This window comes from Xyrauchen texanus, chromosome 7, assembly GCF_025860055.1.
Source record: "Xyrauchen texanus isolate HMW12.3.18 chromosome 7, RBS_HiC_50CHRs, whole genome shotgun sequence".
Lineage (NCBI taxonomy): Eukaryota > Metazoa > Chordata > Actinopteri > Cypriniformes > Catostomidae > Xyrauchen > Xyrauchen texanus.
The window spans coordinates 17,326,613-17,349,811 of record NC_068282.1 but is presented as its reverse complement, the minus strand read 5'-3'; the positions used below and the strand labels follow the sequence as shown (position 1 = coordinate 17,349,811).

At 39.0% G+C, this 23,199-nt stretch overlaps 1 protein-coding gene across 1 annotated transcript; it reads left to right on the top strand.

The window, feature by feature from the left end:
• Positions 1 to 6: 6 nt before the first annotated feature.
• Positions 7 to 18,415, top strand: LOC127646408 (E3 ubiquitin-protein ligase HERC2-like). Its single transcript, XM_052130023.1, has 18 exons — positions 7 to 124; positions 587 to 702; positions 1,245 to 1,443; positions 1,880 to 2,094; positions 2,639 to 2,816; positions 5,363 to 5,524; positions 5,603 to 5,694; positions 5,783 to 5,922; positions 6,167 to 6,354; positions 6,775 to 6,972; positions 7,107 to 7,190; positions 7,997 to 8,138; positions 11,140 to 11,334; positions 13,085 to 13,197; positions 15,675 to 15,865; positions 16,667 to 16,772; positions 16,876 to 17,088; positions 17,429 to 18,415. The coding sequence occupies exons 2-18, from the start codon at positions 611 to 613 to the stop codon at positions 17,699 to 17,701; spliced, it is 2,781 nt and encodes a 926-aa protein (XP_051985983.1). The 5' UTR covers positions 7 to 124; positions 587 to 610; the 3' UTR covers positions 17,702 to 18,415.
• The last annotated feature ends 4,784 nt before the right edge of the window (positions 18,416 to 23,199 follow it).

Sequence of the window (23,199 nt, the reverse complement as noted above, 5' to 3'; positions counted from 1 at the left end):
GGACACTCTTCCATGCTGTGCTGAGACACACAAGTGGGCGTGGTTCCGTCGCTATTGTACCGCCTCCAGGGTGTCAGTGGCTCTGGAAAAAAGGTCACCTCTGCCCCGCCCTTTTCTGGATGAGGTAGAGATTTTGAAATGCCTAAACATGTTTTTAATTGAAAACCTCCCACTTTATAGGTATTGCACTTGTTTTTGTCTTTCTTTATTTAAATGCAGTATGTTTGAAATTGTTAATTATATGTAATGAAGTTGTGAATGCATTTGTGAATTTGTAACATTTCTAACCCACTTGAGTAACCCACTTTTATGTACATATAAATGTTTATTTAGTTTATTTTTACCTTTATTATTAATTAAATGTAACTTATTATTAATTTTGTACATTTTGCAATTAAATAAATTGGTACATAAATATAAAAATGTATGTAAGCTTTTTCAATTTATTTATGAATATAAGCTTAAACCCTGTAACCATTTACTGTATAATATTAGCAAATATATCAGCCAACTCATATATTTCTTGAGAGCAATACTTCCTGACAAATGAAGCTAATACTGACCCCAAATCAATCCCTTTTTCCAGGTGGCAAAGAAAATCCGTGAGCTGATGGCAGATCATGAGAACATGAACACTCTTCATGAAAGTCATGATCTTTTCAAGAGAGAGCAGGATGAGCAGCTAGTGCAATGGATGAACAGGTAAATCACCTTCACTGGTCATATAGACACCTATGCAGATTACCCAGCTGCAATGTTGCATTTTTTTCAGTGCTGAACATCATTATTTAAATCCTCTCAGTCAGAAATGTAATAGTGGTTGAAATGAAAGTTCCTTGCTTTTTAATTGTATAAAATTGTCACCGCATCGACATGGACTTTTAAACCTAGATAAATATCAATGGCCTAGAAAAAGGCTATTTTATTCTACATGAGGATGGTCCACCAGGATGGTTGCCATGTTCATGTGATTTAACCAGATGAATGCTACTTTATTTTAATCACCCCAGTTATCTGACACTTTAAGTTGTGGAATTAATCATAGGTGACAAATGTGCTTGCAAATAGGATATTTCTGCAATTGCATCCATTATCTAATTCCGATTTTGTGGGATTCTGCATCCATGCTGATATTTGTCAAATCAACCAGTGAAACATAAAAATATTCTTACTCCATCTGTACATATGTGTCGTTTTAGTCAAATTGCTTTGTGAAGTGATTCTTATGCATGTTGGCTCTGTAGGCGACCAGATGATTGGACACTCTCAGCAGGAGGCAGTGGGACCATTTATGGCTGGGGACACAACCACCGTGGTCAGTTAGGTGGTATTGAAGGAGCAAAGGTCAAAGTCCCTACACCAACAGAGGCCCTAGCCACTCTGCGACCTGTTCAGCTGATTGGTGGAGAGCAGACCCTATTTGCCGTCACTGCGGATGGGAAAGTAAGACATTTATATCTGCACCACTAGTTGCACCATACGGAATTGCAAAAATAACTGTTCGCTTACGGGTTTCCTGATCATTCCACCTGTCTTCCTTTGGTCAGCAAAACAAATAGTCCCATCTTCAAATTCATGCCACTGGTTGAACCAATGTTATGTTAACATAAAAAAACTACATATGCCACCTTTAATAATTGAATACACTAGTCAACACCCAGATGAGTTACTTGAGTGGAACTGCAAAATGTTGTTTAAGTATACGTTTAATTTACTGCAACAGTCCCTATACCGTTCATTACAAATTTGTATTTTTCTCTTGGCTAATGCAACATGTTCTCTTGGCTAATGCCGATGTTTTCTATTCAGCATTCACTCTAATATCAGTAGTTTTGTCATCAGGATATGGTCCTTGATAACTTGTCTTTGTTGTCATCAGCTGTATGCTACAGGATACGGTGCAGGCGGTCGGCTGGGAATAGGGGGGACAGAGTCTGTCTCCAGCCCTACCCTGCTGGAGTCGATTCAGCATGTGTTCATACGGAAGGTGGCTGTGAACTCTGGAGGGAAGCACTGCCTGGCCCTCTCTTCCGAAGGAGAACTGTACTCTTGGGGAGAAGCTGAAGATGGAAAACTGGGCCATGGCAACAGAAGGTCAGGCCCCTACTGTGCCTATTGCTAATGTCTTTCAGTGTGGTCACCTTTTAGATTTCGTTCCTTGGAACATTTGCAGATATTTAACTTTAAATATTTAACAGCTTTTCAGACTTTCACAATAAAAACGCTTATCATGGTATTACTTTTTTGGGGCTTTTTTCGGCCATACATTTTTTTTGGACACATACTTTGGTATTGCCATGTTGTCTTTGGACATATACCATGGTATTAATTAAAGTTCTTTGGAGTACCATATAAATATCATAGTATATTAATATGTTAATCATCATTGATCATATCAAAGTACCATTGGTATTACCATCTGACCACCACTGTACTTTTTGTAAGGGAAATGCATGATGGGTTTTCTGTAACTTTTTGTCATTTTATTTTCATGAACACTGTAACCCTATAACAATCAATGTCAGAACAAAACAACTTCTTAGTTGTTGTTTCTAGTTGAACCAAAAGTTATATGATTCTGTTTAGCAGCATGTACAATGTACAGTATACATGACTGGTACTGCTGTTCTTTTACCAGCCCATGCGACCGTCCACGTGTGATTGAGTCTCTGAGAGGGGTGGAGGTGGTGGACGTTGCTGCTGGTGGGGCCCACAGTGCCTGCATCACAGCCAGCGGCGAGCTCTACACATGGGGCAAGGGACGCTATGGGCGTCTGGGTCATGGAGACAGTGAGGACCAGCTTAAACCAAAACTGGTGTGTTCAATAAACTTTATACACCCAGAGTCTGTATATAGACTATTGTAATTCTGTTTACTCATAATGTCTGTAGATGTCTAATAGACATTTTTGAATATGTTTAATAATCAGTGTTGGGCAATTAAAAAATTATAACAACTTAATTTTTTTTACATGCCTTCACCAATTAAAGTTGTTAAATTGTCCAGCTACCATTTTGAAAATAAAATAAAAAGTTTCCAACAAATAGTGCCTTAACTCGGTTGTAACTATTTAAGGGGTCAAAGTCTTTTTACATTTTATCATATATATATTTTTTTTTTCATAAATCAGAGCAATATTTATCAATTTATCTCAATAAAGGTGACCGCATCACAGGTTAGTTTACTACTAACAAAACTAAAGAAACACCCCAATTTTTAGGGCTGGCCCTGACCAAAGATTTTCCTAGTTGACTAGTAGTCCTTAGTTTAAACCAATAGTCGACAAGTTGTTGCACGTTTATGATATTCATTTATTACTTAAATATATATTTTTTTGGTGGGCATCAGAAAATTATTTGAGTTGCAGGGCTGAGAATGAATGTTGTAAGTAACATTTAACACTGTTCTACATTACAGAGAAATACTAAACCATATTAATGAGCCTTTAAAATATAAAGTTTTCAAGTGCACACATGAAGCAAGCCACAACGACACCAGTAAAAGTGGTAATGATTCTGAATGTGTCTAGACTGTCTGAACATTTTGTTAATTTATAGAGAAATGCACATTAGGGTTGTGCCGACAGATGATGATCTCGGGGATTGATGATGGTCAGAGTGATCTGTTTTTTTTTTTAAATTGATGACTTGGACCAAATAATAAAGAAAAGTAGCCAATAAGTGCCCAACATAGATGGGAACTCCTTCAATACTGTTTAAAAAGCATCCCAGGGTGATACCTCAAGGAGTTGGTTGAGAAAATGTCAAGAGTATATGTCTGCAAATCCTAGGCAAAGGGTGACTACTTTGAAGATGCTAAAATATAACACAGTTTTGATTTATTTTGGATTTTGTTTTGTCACAACATAATTCCCATAGTTCCGTTTATGTTATTCGATCGTTTTGATGACTTTACTATTGTTCTAAAATGTGAAAAAAAAAAAATAAAAAAAAAAAAATATATATATATATATATAAGAATGTGTGTTTCAAAACCTTTGATGGTTTTGATCACTTTGTTATTTTAATTGCATTTTAATTTCGTTTGGAGTGCAATTTGAATTTAGAAATGTATTTGATTTGTTTTTTTGTTCTTTAAATACATTTATTTGAATTAACCCAGAGGTTGCCTAAGTTATTGGATATTTTGAGATGTACACTATATGGACAATAGTATTGGCGCACCTTCACATTACACCTACAGGAGCTTTTATGACATCCCATTCTAAATCCATAGGCATTAATAAAGAGTTAGTCCCCCCTTTGCAGCTATAACTGCTTCCACTCTTCTGGGGAGGCTTTCTACAATATTTTGGAGTGTGTCTGTTGGAATTTTTGTCCATTCTTTCAGAAGAGCCTTTGTGTGGTCAGACACTGATGTTGGACGAGAGGGCCTGGCTTGTGATCTCCATTCTAGTTTTTCCCCCAAGTTGTTCGATAGGGTTGAGATCAGGGCTCTGTGCGGGTCAGTCAAGTTCTTCCACACCAAACTCATCCAACCATGCCTTTATGGACCTTGCTTTGTGCACTGGGGCACAGTCATTCTGGAACAGAAAAGGGCCTTCCCCAAACTGTTTACACAATGTTGGAAACATAGAATTTTCTAAAATGTCTTTGTAAGCTAAGTCATTAACATTTCCCTTCTGTGGAACTAAGGGGTCTAGGCCAACCCCAAAAAACAACCCCATAGCATTATCCCTCCTCCACCAAACTTTACAGTTGGCACAATGCAGTCAGGCAGGAAACATTCACCTGGCAATGCCAAACCTAGACTTGTCCATCAGACTTCCAGATAGAGAAGCGTGATTAGTCATTCTACAGAACACGTTTCCACTGCTCCAGCGTCCAGTGGCAGTGTGCTTTACACCATTCCATCCGACGCTTGGCATTGTGCTTGTTGACGCAAGGCTTGCATACAGCTGTTTGACCATGGAAACACATGCCATGAAGCTCCCGGCGGACAGTATTTGTGCTGATGTTATTGCCGGAGGATGTTTGGAACTCTGCAGTTATTGAGTCAGCAGAGCGTTGACGACTGTTGCGGACTATGCGCCTCAGCACTCTGTAAGTTTAGATGGTTGCTGTGAGTTGCTGTGGTTCCTAAATGCTTCCACTTTGCAATAATACCACTTGCAGTTGATCATGGAATATCTAGGAGGGATGAAATTTCACTAACTGACTTGTTGCAATGGTGGCATCCTATCGACTATTAGGGGGCAGCCCTACTAATTTTCTTAACCTAATCGAGCAGTAGTTAAATATTTATTACAAAATATAAATATTCTAAAATAACTTGCTTTAAAATAAGTTGCTTGTAATTAGTTACTCCCCTACACTGTTTAATATGCTTGTGTGTCTACAGGTTGAGGCTCTGCAGGGTCACCGTGTGATAGATGTGGGGTGTGGCAGTGGTGATGCTCAGACCCTCTGTCTCACTGATGATGACATGGTGTGGTCATGGGGGGATGGAGACTATGGAAAACTGGGGAGAGGAGGAAGTGATGGTTGTAAAGTGCCTATGAAGGTGAGACTGCTGCTTTACTTACACTAGCATCAAAGATTAAATGCTTCATATATGACTTATTTCTCTCTGTCTTTTTAGATTGACTCATTAACTGGATTGGGTGTAGTAAAAGTGGAGTGTGGCTCTCAGTTTTCTGTAGCTCTCACCAAGGCTGGTGCAGTTTACACATGGTAATCAATCTCACAATGTGGTAGTACGTAAACTACACGTTTCCTCAAAATAAAGGATTAGATGTTTACTTTTTCTTGTGTGTTTTAGGGGGAAGGGCGATTATCACAGGTTAGGACACGGCTCAGATGATCATGTCCGCAGACCCCGGCAGGTCCAGGGTTTGCAAGGCAAGAAGGTCATCGCCATAGCGACGGGTTCTCTTCACTGTGTGTGTTGCACTGAAGATGGTAAGACATCTAGCATTTGTTTGTGATCTTCATTTATGTGCTTTCATTATTTTATGTTAGGCAGACATTTTGTAATGTCATTAAAAATATTATAAAATGTCAATTCTTTCAAATCTGTAAGGTATTTTAATTTCACAGCCTGTTTTTAAGGTTTTCTGGCTGTGTTTAAGTTTATAAGTAACAGATATACTTAAGTTGTATTTTGGTGAAGTGTTTTACTAAAAGTGTGAATGTAAACACACAGGGGAAGTGTACACATGGGGTGACAATGATGAGGGTCAGCTTGGCGATGGGACCACCAATGCCATTCAGAGACCCAGGCTTGTGGCAGGTCTGCAGGGCAAAAAGATAAACAGGGTGGCCTGTGGCTCCGCGCACACCTTGGCCTGGTCCACAAGCAAACCCACCAATGCTGGAAAACTTCCTGCTCAGGTATCGCACCATCAATTTGAGCTCAATTCTAATCACAAAAATATCTAAATATTTGCCAGTTCTGCCTTTTTAAAGTGATAGTAAAATGTACATTCTGTCAACATTTACTTACCCTCTTGTTGTTCCACACCTGAACAACTTTCTCTCTTCTGTGCAACACAAAAGAATATATTAGGCAGAATGTTAGCCTCAGTCACTATTCACTTTCATTGCATCTTTTCTCCATACAATAAAAGTGAATGGCGACTAAGGCTACCACTCTGCCTAACATCTCCATGAAAGAAAGTCATACAGGTTTGGTGCAGCATGAGGGTGAGCTATTCCTTTTAAAGGCAGAACTGACAATTATTTAGTTCTTTAATATTTGTGATCCATTTTTGGGTGAACTATACCTGTAACTAAATGTGTTTGTGGATTTAGGTGCCTATGGAGTACAACCACCTGCAGGAGATTGCCATCATAGGCCTGAGGAACCGGCTCCTGCTACTGCACCACATCTCTGAGCTCATCTGCCCCTGTATCCCCATGTTTGACCTAGAAGGACGACTGGGCGAGACGGGACATGGCCTCTCCGTTGGCTTCGACACACTTCGTGGAATCCTCATATCACAGGGCAAGGTGAGGATATGTTTGTGTGGATACTACAGACATGATATTATTTGTAAAACAACATTACTAAACATGATCACATGATGGCTTTTGTCTTCATGCAGATGTCTTCTGAACTTTCCTTTGTTTTTCTTTATCTTTAGGAGGCAGCATTCCGTAAGGTGGTGCAGGCAACCATGGTTCGAGACAGACAACATGGGCCTGTGGTGGAGCTGAACAGGATACAGGTAAACTCATATATGAAGAAAAAACTAATTGAATGCTAAAGTGTAATTAGCTGAAGTTAAAAACCTGAAGTATTATTTGGTCTGGCTTCTGTCCAATCTCTGTTGATTATACTTTATAGACAGCTCTTTAGATTTTGAGGCATAGACTATGAATTTGTCCCCTTCTTGGTTTGCTTGATATCTTTTTCAGTTTTCAGTTGCGTTACGCTTGCATGTCGTCAAAAGTCTGGCGAGTAAAAACAAAAATTTACTAGCCAATGGCGATTGTCTTTAGAGGGTTGATCGACATTGACCGGTATTGTATTATATGTTGCTTGCCAATTGCAATCTCCTGGTTAAGCCTAAAAAATGTATCTCATCATCCTAATGAATTATTCAGTTTAATGTTAAATAAATGCTAGTGATCTGTGATCTTATTAGTGGTGCTTAATAAGTCAAGCATCGATATTACTATTACTCATGGTGAGGGATTTGAACAAGCGATCAGACTTGAGCCATATCTAGGGACAATATCATAAACACTTGTGGGTGGGCTCTTTTGACTTGGGACAGTAAGCAACCACTCACATTTTCTCGAAAAATTAAATAAATGTTCTTAATTTTAGAATTATCCAATTTTTACTAATAACAGCAATTACTAATGCATGCTCTTTTCTCAATGTTGGGTCCTGTCAATGTCGATACAAAAGTTATATTATTATGTTACATATTTTGTATTTGATTATTTTAAGGCATTTATTTTTAATTTTTTAATGAAAATCGGCAGAAAACAACCCAAAATAATTTATCTCCTCTGGCTGTCTCAGGTCAAGCGGTCTCGCAGCAAAGGAGGGCTGGCGGGGCCTGATGGCACTAAGTCAGTGTTCGGGCAGATGTGTGCCAAGATGAGCTCTTTCAGCCCAGATAGTCTTCTGCTGCCACACCGGGTGTGGAAGGTCAAATTTGTGGGTGAGTTTCTATTGAAACAAAAAGAGAGGAATAATTCTGTCTGTGTGAGTTGGAGAAAGTGTGAGGCAGATAGATCATGTGTTCTAAAAATGTCTAACTCTGTGGCTTTGCTCAGAAAAGTAATCAGTGTTTTGTAATCAAATTTGAATATATTCTTCTGAGACCCAAGCTTGACTGCTGTGTGCATTTTCTATTTACCTTCCATTTACTAGTATCACCTAATATACAAGCAAATTAAACAAATTATGTAAAGATTTTCTGTAAAGTTGAATAAATATTTCTGATTCCACGTAATGGCCAGCATCATCTAATCACTGCCAACCATGTTACAAATAAAACTGAATCTATGTACTGATATCCATTGTCCCATGTCTGCCAAACATGTTTTGTGGTCCAAACATCATCTGCAGACTGAAACTGAACTTCTGGTCAAATTTTAGGAGTGAATGGACTTATAGAAAGAAAGCTATTGAAACAGTTTGAAATGCACCTTATTTCCATCCTAACTCCATTTAAATCCTCTGAAAGCAAAATCTTTCAGCTTTTGAATAAACCCATTGATTCATGTGTACTAGGCATGTAGCTATTACACAAATTTCACAATACGATGCATAGCCTCACGATATGATACAAGCACCCACAAATGTTTAGCTTATTCAAGGATTCTACATAAATGTCTTTGAACTCATAAATGCCACAAATGTATCTGACACTGGCAACAAAAAGCAGAGCTCTAAGTAACTTAAAAAACAGCACTGCATTTATTATGTTTGATTGTTGAGGAAAAACTAATATAAACTCACAATTTTCATGTTTTTCTTGAGAAAATAAGTTTGTCTAGTCATTTGTATTTGTATAGCACTTTTCGCAAAACACAGTTTCAAAGCAGCTTTATAGAAAATAATGCCTTGTTGTCTGAAAGCGCCCTGTGAACAAGCTGAAGTGACTGTAGCAAGGGAAAAAATCCTTTCAATGTTATTTAATGGTGAAAAAAAGGACTCGAGTGGAACCTGACCTCTGTTTTTACGCTAAATGTACATAATCCAATATTATTTAGCGGCTTGAGCAATAAACATTCGGTGCACACAATTTTTTTTTTGCCCTCTTCCCTCATTTCATTTTGCATGCAAACTTTACCACCATTATTATCGGCTTTAAACATGAGCGCAATTGATGAAGTCAGAAGCAGATAATTATGTAAGTCTCGTGTAATCGCGGGTTGCTTAGGTTGTCGTTTTTTTAATAAGCTGTTTTTTGATAGTTATGGCTCATAACTTATGAGCTTCTTGCTGTGTATGTAACACTCAATGTCGGCTGGGTGAGGTGGCTGTTAAACTCACTGCTGCTGTTTCTGCCTTACAAATCCACCGATTTGTGCAGTGATGTCGGCGTGAATTAAACAACATGTTTAATGTACTGTAGCAGTACAATCTACTTGCTGTTTGCCATCGTCCTCTATGTACTGTAAGTGTGTTTCTCTATTTGGTAGCAATACTTTTAAATTGTTGGTTCAAATGTTTTGGGAAGCCTTCCACAAGCTTCTCACAATAAGTTGCTGGAATTTTGGCACATTCCTCTAGACAGAACTGTGTAACTGATTCCGGTTTGTAGGCCTCCTTGCTCTGCTCGCACATGCTTTTTAAGTTCTTCCCACAAATGTTTCTATTGGATTGATAGCTTTGTGATGGCCACACCAATACCTTGACATTTTTTGCCCTTAAGCCATTTTGCCACAACTTTGGAGGTATGCTTGAGGTCATTGTCTATTTGGAAGACCTATTTGCGACCAAGCTTTAATTTCATGGCTGATGTCTTGAGATGTTGCATCAATATATCCACATAATTTTCCTTCTCATGATGCCATCTATTTTGTGAAGTGCATCTGTCCCTCCTGCAGCAAAGCACCCCCACAACATGATGCTGCCACCCCCATGCTTCTAGGTTGGCCTCAAACCTTTTCCTCCAAAAATAACGATGGTCATAGTGGCCAAACAGTTCAATTTATGTTTCATTAGACCAGAGGACATTTCTCCAAAAAATAAGATCTTTGTCCCCATGTGCACTTGCAAACTGTAGTCTGGCTTTTTTATGGCAGTTTTGCAGCAGTGGCTTCTTCCTTGCTTAGCAGCCTTTCAGATCATGTCAATATAGGACTCATTATAGTGTGGATATAGATACTTGTCAACCTGTTTCCTCCAGCATCTTCACAAGGTCCTTTGCTGTTGTTCTGGGATTGATTTGGACTTTTTGCACCAAACTACGTTCATCTCTAGGAGACAGAATGCATCTCCTTCCGGAGCGGTATGATAGCTGTATGGTCCCATGGTGTTTATACTTGCGTACTATTGTTTGTACAGATGAACGTGGTACCTTCATGTGTTTTGAAATTGCTCCCAAGGATGAACCAGACTTTTGGAGGTCCACACATTTTTTTTCTGAGGTCTTGGCTGATTTCTTTTGATTTTCCCATGATGTCAAGCAAAGAGTCACTGAGTTTGAAGGTAGACCTTAAAATGCATCCACAGGTACACCTCCAATTGACTCCAATTAGCCTATTAGAAGCTAATTGCATAAAGAATTTTCCAAGCTGCTTTAAAGCACAGGTAAACATCTGACCCACTGTAATTGTGATGTAGTCAAATCTGTCTTTAAACAATTGTTGGAAAAATTACTCATATCTTGCACAAAGTAGATGTCCTCAACGTCTTGCCAAAACTATAGTTTGCTAATATGAAATCCGTGGAGTGATTAAAAAAATTACATTTAATGAATTCAACCTTTGTGTATGTAAACTTCTGACTTAAACTGTAGATAGCATTGTAGCGTACATTACAATATGAAAAGTGATACATGGCATCATGATTTATTTATTTATTTTTATCAATGTTTTTTTTTTTCAATGCGTCTCAGTCTGGCAGTGCAGACGTCAATCTTAAAGATCTGATTTGAAGACCAGATTATATTTTTGTGTAGTGTGAACAAAGCCTGTATATGTTTGTAGGCGAATCAGTGGATGACTGTGGGGGAGGATACAGTGAATCTATCGCAGAGATGTGTGAGGAGCTTCAGAACGGACTCACTCCTCTACTCATTGTCACTCCTAATGGCCGAGATGAGTCGGGAGCCAACAGAGACTGTTTCCTTCTCAACCCTGCCGCCAAATCTTCTCTGCACATCAACATGTTCCGATTCCTAGGTACCCTATCATGGACTTCCTTGTGCATCCCACACTCAAAATACAGTGAGGAAAATAAGTATTTGAACACCCTGCTATTTTGCAAGTTCTCCCACTTGGAAATCATGGAGGGGTCTGAAATTGTCATCGTAGGTGCATGTCCACTGTGAGAGACATAATCTAAAAAAAAAAAATCCAGAAATCACAATATAGGATTTTCTAACTATTTATTTGTATGATACAGCTGCAAATAAGTATTTGAACACCTGTCATATCAGCTAGAATTCTGACCCTCAAAGACCTGTTAGTCTGCCTTTAAAATGTCCACCTCCACTCCATTTATTATCCTAAATTAGATGAACCTGTTTGAGGTCGATTAGCTGCATAAAGACACCTGTCCACCCCATACAATCAGTAAGAATCCAACTACTAACATGGCCAAGACCAAAGAGCTGTCCAAAGACACTAGAGACAAAATTGTACACCTCCACAAGGCTGGAAAGGGCTACGGGAAATTGCCAAGCAGCTTGGTGAAAAAAGGTCCACTGTTGGAGCAATCATTAGAAAATGGAAGAAGCTAAACATGACTGTCAATCTCCCTCGGACTGGGGCTCCATGCAAGATCTCACCTCGTGGGGTCTCAATGATCCTAAGAAAGGTGAGAAATCAGCCCAGAACTACACGGGAGGAGCTGGTCAATGACCTGAAAAGAGCTGGGACCACCGTTTCCAAGGTTACTGTTGGTAATACACTAAGGCGTCATGGTTTGAAATCATGCATGGCACGGAAGGTTCCCCTGCTTAAACCAGCACATGTCAAGGCCCGTCTTAAGTTTGCCAATGACCATTTGGATGATCCAGAGGAGTCATGGGAGAAAGTCATGTGGTCAGATGAGACCAAAATAGAACTTTTTGGTCATAATTTCACTAACCGTGTTTGGAGGAAGAAGAATCATGAGTACCATCCCAAGAACACCATCCCTACTGTGAAGCATGGGGGTGGTAGCATCATGCTTTGGGGGTGTTTTTCTGCACATGGGAGAGGGCTGACTGCACTGTATTAAGGAGAGGATGACCGGGGCCATGTATTGCGAGATTTTGGGGAACAACCTCCTTCCCTCAGTTAGAGCATTGAAGATGGGTCGAGGCTGGGTCTTCCAACATGACAATGACCCGAAGCACACAGCCAGGATAACCAAGGAGTGGCTCTGTAAGAAGCATATCAAGGTTCTGGCGTGGCCTAGCCAGTCTCCAGACCTAAACCCAATAGAGAATCTTTGGAGGGAGCTCAAACTCCGTGTTTCTCAGCGACAGCCCAGAAACCTGACTGATCTAGAGAAGATCTGTGTGGAGGAGTGGGCCAAAATCCCTCCTGCAGTGTGTGCAAACCTGGTGAAAAACTACAGGAAACGTTTGACCTCTGTAATTGCAAACAAAGGCTACTGTACCAAATATTAACATTGATTTTCTCAGGTGTTCAAATACTTATTTGCAGCTGTATCATACAAATAAATAGTTAAAAATCATACATTGTGATTTCTGGATTTTTTTTTAGATTATGTCTCTCACAGTGGACATGCACCTACGATGACAATTTCAGACCCCTCCATGATTTCTAAGTGGGAGAACTTGCAAAATAGCAGGGTGTTCAAATACTTATTTTCCTCACTGTACATTCAAGACTTGATTAAACAGTCCATAGTTTCATCTTTCTCACTCTCCTCCATTAGGTCTTGATATACTGTACTTTGATGTTCTTTGTGTGTATATAGGGGTTCTCCTGGGCATAGCCATCCGTACAGGAAGTCCTCTGAGTCTGTACCTGGCTGAACCTGTTTGGAAGCAGCTTGCAGGCATGAATCTGACCATCGCTGATCTCAGTGAGGTAGGAATGTGTGTGTGTTTGGACACTGAATCCAATATGAATGGCTTAATGTTTTTGCTTGTGTTTTTTTTTTTTCATCTTAGACTAATTTTGGGGATTGTTCAAGATTTTCTTTCATTGTAGGGAACAACCGGCAGGCTTGGATTGCTTGGTGTGACGTGCTCAATGATAGCCAATTAATTTCTTTGGAGATGACAAAGTTTTGACTGTCAGTAATTTTGGGTGACAGTTCTGTAGCATTACTGCTCCTACGATGGCTAGCTAATTAAGATCCAATGGGAGCAAAGCAAAATCCTGACATGTGTGTTATGTTAATACTAGCCTACCTATATGATATTAAGTGTAAGTTTTACATTACCTTCACGTTGTGATCGTACTGTCAAAATGAACTCCGATTTGCTCTGAAGAATGAGCAGTCCCTTTTGCCCAGCCACAACTTTTTTTTTCCTTTTTTTTTTTTTCCTGTCAAATGTTTGCTAACATTAGCGCAAGAGCCCAATTGGATTTGTCAATAACAGACATTAAATTCTCAGTCAACCTTGTGAATAAGTGTACTGTACAGTCTGACATAAGACAGTTGATGTCGCAAAGTTTGCAACATTTATTGATCGACTGGAGTCGTGTGGATTACTTTTATGCTGCCTAAATATGACTTTTGAATGGTCAAAATGCTGGCACCTGTGTACTTCCATCATAAGGACCTGACAGAGCTTTATCTTCTTCTAAAAATCATTATTTGTGTTCTGCTGAAGAAAGACAATCAAACACATCTGGGAAAGTGAATTTTCATGTTTAGATAAACATCTAAAAAATTTTCCAGGGCAGTAAAAGAAATGAGTTTCAGGCAGTCATTCAGCACTCCAGGATTACTCATTGTAAAAGATCTTGTTTTGTTTCACTCCACAGTATGAGTATGTTTGTAGTTTGAGCTTGTGCAAGGCCTCTTAAATGCTATATAATTAATTGAATGGGATCACATACCTTGTACATTCTTTACATTTGTACTGATGGAGGTCATCTGACATTAATCGTAGTAATGATTCTGTCGCCTATAATGCAGAAATAAGCCTCTTTCTCTAAAGCTGTGTGTTACATATAAATATAGTGAAGCTATTAGCCTGACTACATTTCTGAGTAGCGAGGTGGTAGCTTCGCTAATTTTAAATCAAGTAGCTTTTCAGTAGCGAAGCTATATTTTTGACTAGGTAGCAGCATAGCGTTGAGAAAAGCTACTCCCGCTACATCATGGACCCGGTGTTTACTTTAAAAATGACTTGGTCACACGTGATAGGAAAGCATTCCGAATCAGTTCACGATTAAATCTGAATTACTCAGGAAGCTCGCGCATGCTGCTAAAACATTTGTGCATGCTTTCACTTGCCAATAAGCTTATGGAATATTTAAAAATATGGAAAATAAAGATAATGCTGATTCCAGTGGATCTACAAACAATAGAATGAAATCTGCAAATGCGTCCTATCATTTGCCAGTGATGAAGAAGTTCAACACGTTTGCAGCTTGCAAACGACTTCTTCAGGTAAATTAATTTTCCAACCAAAAGAGTAAAAAACACATATTAGCCTTTTTTGCTTTGTTTTACATGCACATATGCATTACAGGTACATATTGCACCATACTATATACTTGTATACTGTATTGCACTAAACTGTTATATACTGTACCATGGCTTTGATAAACATCATGTGAATATATCTTTTAGGTACTTGATAGTATGCGCAGTTCATCTGCGGTTGAATGAAATATGAAGTAGCTTAAATGTTGCAAGCTACATTGTGTTTAGCTTGTAGTGTAACTTGTTACATTCTCTGAAGTTCCCTGACCTAATTAAGTACCCCCTAAGATTTTTAATAATAAATTAAATTGTGACTTAGTCGTCAAGTGAGTGTGTGATTTGTAATCATGAATATGATGGCTTTCTCCTGCATTCACGCTGGGTTCATGTGTTGCTGAGCCTTCTGCAGTGATGGCGTTTCACAGTGCAGGAGGTTTAATTCTCACAGAGCAGCTGTTGTTTTCTGCTTTTTGCCTTGAGACATCAGAAAGGTTAAAGCAAAGAATACCAAGCACAAGACAACATTGAGACACTGACTATGCACACATGCATTCATCGCTGTTTTATAGACAGTCGCACAGGTTTAGATTCTTTGAAGTGGTCATTTTTTAAATTATTATTGAATAACGCGCCCAGCTAGTATTAACAGGATACCAACATTTCAGTAGTCACAACCAATGCCAGTAAAACTGAAATGCCATCAAACATTTTATTTAAAAGGTTTACAGAAATGTTCTAAACAAATCAAATCATTAGCATACAGACTTCAAGCTAAAGTACTTCTAAATGACGAAGGCTTGGCTCATAAATATTTATTAGATTAAATGACTATAGCCTGTTTTAATTAGTTGCTTTTTCTGAGAATTGACTCTGACCCGCAACCGTTTCTTTCTTTTAATTTTAGGTGGACAAGGACTTTATCCCTGGTCTGATGTATATCAGAGATAACGAGGCGTCTGCTGAGGAGTTTGAAGCCATGCCTCTGCCTTTTACTGTGCCCAGTGCCTATGGACAGGAAGTGCAGCTCAGCTCCAAACACTCCCACATCAGCCTGGAGAACCGCAGTGAATATGTGCGCCTAGCAATAAGCTACAGGTGTGCCTACAGTGCTATAAATCTGTTTTCTTAAATCTAGACAGTCAACATTCAATCTTATTTACCTGACCTCCATTGCCTTAATCATCTTCTATTTATTCTGCAGTGGAAAGAATGGTTTTCTTGAAGGCATATTCTAACATTTTATCAAATGACATAGTGTTACAATTAATGCACATTACATAATCAGATTACCTTATAGAAGTAACAAGTGAAGTAGCATGTAACTTTCTGAATTTACACTGTAATACCCAATTAACTATTTCAAATAAGTAACACATTACTTTCTATTTATTTAAAGGTGCACTTAGTAACTTTTGTCTTTGTGTCATCTTGAACTTAGACTGACACCTAGCAGCTTGGATGCAGCATAATTTAAAATAAGTAGTTTTCAGGTTTTAATGCCATTAGAGAAATTTGGTATTCACAATCAGCTATGATTACTTTAATCAGTGAGTGAAAGTGTCAAATAACAGGACGGTTACTGAGATTAAGCGAGTAGTATTCGGCTCTCTCCATGTAGAATAAAAAGGTTATAATTTCCCACATATATTGCAAAATTACAATTCACGAGTTCAACTTTTCTAAATAGGAAAATAATTACGGAGTGCACCTTTTAATGTATTTACTATAGTTCACACTTATGCAACATTGTTACAAACCCATCGTTTGAACTCAATTCATGAATAATGTAAATATTACTGGTATGTTTATCTGTAAATTTGCACTGTGGAATCCAATCTGTGTGTTCCATCATGTGTGTATGTCCATATGATCACACATCTTCTTTTGCTGTTCCAGACTGCATGAATTTGATGAGCAGGTATCTGCAGTGAGGGAAGGTATGGCACGTGTGGTGCCTGTGCCTCTTCTCTCTCTCTTCACCGGCTATGAGCTGGAGACCATGGTGGGTGCTCTCACCGACATGAATGCACACTGAGCATATATATCGTCTTAATGAATATGTTTCAGGGTTCTCAAAGCCACCTCTCTGTTTGTGTTGTGTTTAGGTATGTGGAAGCCCAGACATCCCACTGCACCTGCTCAAATCAGTGGCCACTTACAAAGGTGTGGAGCCCACCTCTCCTCTCATCCAGTGGTTCTGGGAGGTGATGGAGTCTTTCTCCAACACTGAACGCTCCCTCTTCCTCAGGTTTGTCTGGGGACGCACACGCCTCCCCAGGACCATTGCAGATTTCCGTGGACGGGACTTTGTGGTGCAGGTAAAGAACTTGTGACTATCTGAAAATGTCTGTCAAAGATAGCTCACCCACTTCTTTGAAATGGATATTAACTGGGGAAGACAACATTTTCTGGAAAGTATCATTTCAGAGACAACATGATAGCGAGTAGAGAATTACAAATTTGGGGTGAACTCTCTCTGTAAATGTCTCTGTACAAAGATGCAAATTTGGATGTCTTTTTTCACAGGACCGTTATTGCTATATTTAATCATGTTCAAACTCTTACTCTCTTAAGGTTATATACAGTGAGGAAAGATTATTTCAAAGAAACTTCTTTATTCTTAGAAGTGCTCATTCAGTTTCTGCTCTATTTGACCAGGTGCTGGATAAATACAATCCACCTGACCACTTCCTCCCCGAGTCCTACACCTGTTTCTTCTTGCTTAAGCTGCCACGCTACTCTTGTAAGCTGGTGCTGGAGGAGAAGCTCAAGTATGCCATCCACTTCTGCAAGTCCATCGACACAGACGACTACGCACGCATCGCTCTAAGTGGAGAGCCCGCCGCAGATGACAGCAGTGACGACTCTGATAATGAGGACGCTGACTCGTTTGCATCTGACTCCACACAGGATTACCTGACTGGGCACTGAACTCTAACCCCATGGTTAAACCCCCAGTGTCTCAAACACACACACACACACACTAAAATTATGTGGTGAGTTGTAGGAAGTCTTCAAAATAAGCTGCCAAGAAAAAAAGTGGAAAAAAGAAAAACTGAAGATGGCTCTTTTAACCTCACTTATTATTGTGCATAGATACAAATACAACTAAATGAAAAAAAAAATAAGTGTATATCATTATGTGCAGTTAGCTTTAAAGCACTATTAAGCTGATGAAAAGCAAATTAGAGAGATTTTTTTTTTATCTTTGTTGTGAAGAGAACCAGGACAAGTGGAGAAACAGCACATCTCTGTGTTAAACATTGTGTTCACGTTTTATTACAGAGGATGGACCGTTTTGCCTAGCACTGTGGTAGATGACTCCTGACAGGTGTTTCTGTGAAAATCACATCAGCTTTGTGTTAAATGGGTAGTATTATGAACAGTGGCTCCGCCTCTTTATTTGAAAATGGCAGTGTTTCTTTGAGAACCTTTTTTTTTTTTAAATGAGTGGAAGCCTGATCAGGGGTTGTTTTTAGGCCATCGGTCACTGTATCCTCACCTCCACCTATACATGTCTGCACTGTTTTCCCTATGGAATGTATATAATTTGATTGTGCCATCTGTTTATGAGCCGTCTCTTCATGTTATAAATAAATGTTAATTTCTGTTAATAAATTTAAACCAAAAGTTCTCTAAGTTTTTCATATTTTTATTAAATTGCTAGTTTTTTATTTTTTTATTTTGAATTTACATATAATTATACATTTTTAGTGTGTTTGTAGAGTATATGTTTATAACAGTTAATTGTATTTAAATCAGGGTTTCTATACTGGCCAATTCAGATAATTAAAATTCTAATGTTGGCCAAAGCTATATCTGGCAATTTATTTTTGTGAAACAGCCACAGTTGTTTTTTTCCATTAAATGCTTACATAACTTTCATATCACATTTTGCTGAATGTAAATAGCATTTAGTGTTTTTATAGCATTTTATTTATTCCCAAAATGCAAATGTTCATTCTGTTACCGTTTTATTTAAAAATATATATTTTTTAGACTTGCCATATGCTGAAGTCAAGGGAAGTAATTTTTATTTGTATTGCACACAAAGTTTCAAAGCAGTTTTACAGAAAATTATGCTGTAACATAACATCTTTTTATGTCTTAAAAGATCATTGTGTGGTTTTATGAAAACATTATTTTAGATTATGTCTAATATATATATATGTATATATAAACTCAGCAAAAAAGAAACGTCCCTTATTTAGGACACTGTATTTTAAAATCCAAATAACTTTACAGATCTCAATTGTAAAGGGTTTAAACAATGTTTTCCATGCTTGTTCAGTGAACCATAAATGATTAATGAACATGCGCACCAGTGGTCATTAAGACTCTAACAGCTTACAGACGGGTAGGCAATTAAGGTCACAGTTATAATAACTTATGACACTAAAGAGACCTTTCTACTGACTCTGAAAAAGGCCCCGAGTTCCTGCTCATCTGCGTGAATGTGCCTTCATGGAGGGATGAGTACTGCAGATGTCGCCAGGGCAATAAATTGCAATGTCCACAATGTGAGACTCCTAAAACAACACCTGCACAGGATCGGTACATCCGAATATCACACCTGCGGGACAGGTACAGCATGGCAACAACAATTCCAGAGTTCCACCAGGAATGCACAATCCCTCCATCAGTGCTGCGGCTGTCCACAATATGCTGAGAGAGGCTGGACTGAGAGCTTGTAAGCCTGTTGTACAATGTCTCCTATGGGTAAAAGCCCACCTTCACTGAGCCAGACAGGACTGGCAAAAAGTGCTCTTCACTGACCAGTCGCGGTTTTGTTTCATCAGGGGTGATGTTCGGACTCACGTTTGTCATAGAAGGAATGAGCGTTACACCGAGGCCTGTACTCTGGAACAGGATCGATTTGGAGGTGGAGGGACCATCATGGTCTGGGGCGGTGTGTCACAGCATTATCGGACTGAGCTTGTTGTCATTGTAGGTAATCTCAACACTGTGCATTACAGGGAAGACATCCTCCTCCCTCATGTGGTACCCTTTCTGCAGGCTCATCCTGACATGACCCTCCAGCAATGCCACAGCCATACTGCTCGTTCTGTGCATGATTTCATGCAAGATAGGAATGTCAGTGTTCTGCCATGACCAGAGAAGAGCTCTGATCTCAATCCCATTGAGCACGTCTGGGATCTGTTGGATCGGAGGGTGAGGGCTAGGGCCATTACCCCTGAAATGTCCGGTAACTTGCAAGTGCCTTGATGGAAGAAGGGGTAACATCTCACAGCAAGAACTGGCATATCTGGTACAGTCCATGAGGAGGAGATGCACTGCAGTACTTAATGCAGCTGGTGGCCACATCAAATATTGTCTGTTACTTTTGATTTTGACCCATATACACACACACACACACACACACACACACACACACACTGATGAGCCAAAACATTATGACCACTCGCAGGTTAAGTGAATAATGTTGATCATCTCCTAACAAGACCACATGCCATGGTCTGGGTAGATTAGACGGTAAAATAAAAATGAGTTCTCGTAGTCTGCTTGGTGAATGCTAGAGAAATTGTCAGGAGTAAAAGACACAAGCAAATTTGACTCCCGTTCAGAAAGTGGCGATTTACCTACCAACAGTAGTCCAAGGAGGGACAAACTGGCAACAGGGTGTTGGGTGTTTCCTGATGGCAGTGGCCTCTTTTAGCAGGATTATGCACCCTGCAACACATTGTTCAGGAACGCTTTGAGGAATGGTTGGTGTTGCTCTGCTTTCAAATTCCCCAGATCTCAATCTGATTGAGCATCTGCACGATGTGCTGCACCAACAAGTCAGATTAACAGTGGTTCCACCTCGCAACTAAGGATCTGCTGCTAATATCTTGGTGCCAGATACCACAAGACACCTTCAGGGGTCTTGTAGAGTCCATGCCTTGGTGGGTCGGTGCTGTTTTGGCAGTACTGTGGCTCAGTGGTTAGCACTGTCACCTCATAGGATGCAAGTCCCTCTACTAACTTGGCCACAAGTCCAAAAACATGCAGGTTAAGTGAACAGGAGACTCTAAAATTGCCCTGCACTGGGGGTTGTGTCAGGAATTGCATTCGCTGTAAAAGCTGTGCCAAGTCAAATATGTGAATCATGGATGGTCTGATGTGGCGACCCATAAAGGGAGCAGCCGAAAGAAGAAGATCATAATGTTTTGGATCATCTATCTATCTATCTATCTATCTATCTATCTATATATATATATATATATATATATATATATATATATATATATATATATATAGATAAACAAAAACAGTGCCAATCCGCATCTCAGAATAGCATTCTCAGATGCTATTCTTCTCACTACAATTGTACAGTGTAGTTATCCGAGTTACCGCAGACTTTGTCAGTTCAAACCAGTCAATGCATTTCCATCCACAGAACTGCAGCTCACTGGATGTTTTTTGTTTTTGGCACCCTTCAGAGTGAATTCTAGAGACTGTTGTGCATGAAAATCCCAGGAGATCAGCAGTTACAGAAATACTCAAACCAGCCCAGTTTTCTCAGAAAGGTGCCAAAAACATCCAGTGACTGGCAGTTCTGCGGATGGATATGCCTTGTTAATAAGAGGGGTCAACAGAGAATGGCCAGACTGGTTTGAACTGACAAGGTCTACGGTACCTTGGATAACCGCTCTGTACAATTGTGGTGAGAAGAATAGCACCTCAGAATGCTATCCTGAGATACAGGTTGGCGCAGTTTTGGTGGCATGAGGGGGACCTACACAATATTAATATTTCTCCAATATTTAATGTCCATCTTGAATTAACTGTGGAAGTGCATACAGATGCATTATCTTTAGTTATTTGGCCGATGAAGGCTTTAGTTTGCAATTAATTTATTGACTGTGTATTCTATTTTAAGAGAGTTTAGTCCATCCTTTGACCAAGATGATGCAGGCAGAGGTCAGTGAGGGGCATCACAGTCCAGTTGGAAGCTTGTGGCAAAAAGCAGTTCATTTGAATTTCAAGAAATAAATGTTATCTGCCTCCAATATCAGCAGATTCAGACCAATACAAAAAATAAAATTAAAATAAAATTGGCTGATACCAATATTTTATATTTAAGTTTAACACAATTTCTTAACAGTAATTTTTACAATTGCATTTTATTTTTGGCATTTAATTAAATTGCATCACATTGGTCTTGTGTGAGATTTTAGACCCCTATAAGGCCCATTTTTCTCAAACATAAACGGTTTTAAAAAATCCCACATATTGACCAACATGACTCATACTAGCTTATGTGTTGAAGAGTGAGTGCTCCCACTTCTACTGTTCTCACATGCAGAATAGTCAAGTGATGTTTATCTGTGGACTGGCTGGACAGTGTGGCTTACCAAACATATCTCTAGGTTCTAAGGGTTTGTTAATGGGCCGCAGAACTAAGCACAGAGGTCAAAGGTTATGTTGTAAACCTGCCTCTATCCACTACCTTCGTCAAAGACTGATGTTGACTGTTGAGATGAAAGGATCTTAGGACTGTTTTGACAGAGAGAAGAAGGGGAAGTGTTTTATGGCAGGAGAAAGTGAGAGTTGTAGATCTGCCAGTTGCTTGGAACTAATGTCATGTCAGGCACTTTATTATTGTTTATTATCTCATAAATTGGTCAAACACACTGTGAAAACTGAGGCATTTGTTGAACAAGTTGAACTCTAGTTTTAATGACCATATGATCAACTGTATGTTGCAGTTTGTGATATTAGTTGGCTTTATTGTAGGAACAGCATTCTTTCGCATTTCTTATTTTGATGGGATTGGGTTTATTACTATAATGGGCATTGAAGTGTGTAAAGCCAAAGTCCTTTAGTCCCTCCTAAAAAAATAAAATAAAATAAAAACAGCTTAAACTAGCTTAAGGCTATTTGCTGGGCTCCCAGTCTGGTTTGGTTTGCTGGATTTTGAGTTCTTCTCAGCTAATCCAGTAGGCTGACCAAGCAAACCAGTTTAGGCACATTTACACTTTTTTTTTCAGCAGGGGTGGGGGCCATTTATATTCCAAATATTTTGTTACGGGCCGAAACAGGATCTGGTTAATGCTCTTTATCTGAGTTAAGAGTCTGACGGTGCATTCCAAACACCCTTAATGATGCTTACACAAGGCACTTTTAAGGGAGAACAATCATGGAAGCCATGCTGTAGGGTCTTTTCATACATAATGTCTTACAAAAATGTATTTAAAAGTGAGTTCTGAATGATAATGGTCAATTCTAAATGGAAAGCTCACTAACTCAGTATTTACCAATTTCTTCCCCCTTCTCCATATTGTTTAAATTTGACACTATTTTTTTTTTCTATTAAAGAGGCAAAAGCCCCATAAAAAAATATGTTTGAATTTATGAACTTCAGAATAATGGACACAGAAAAATGTAAGCAATAGTTCACCCAAAAATAAGTCTCTCATCATTTA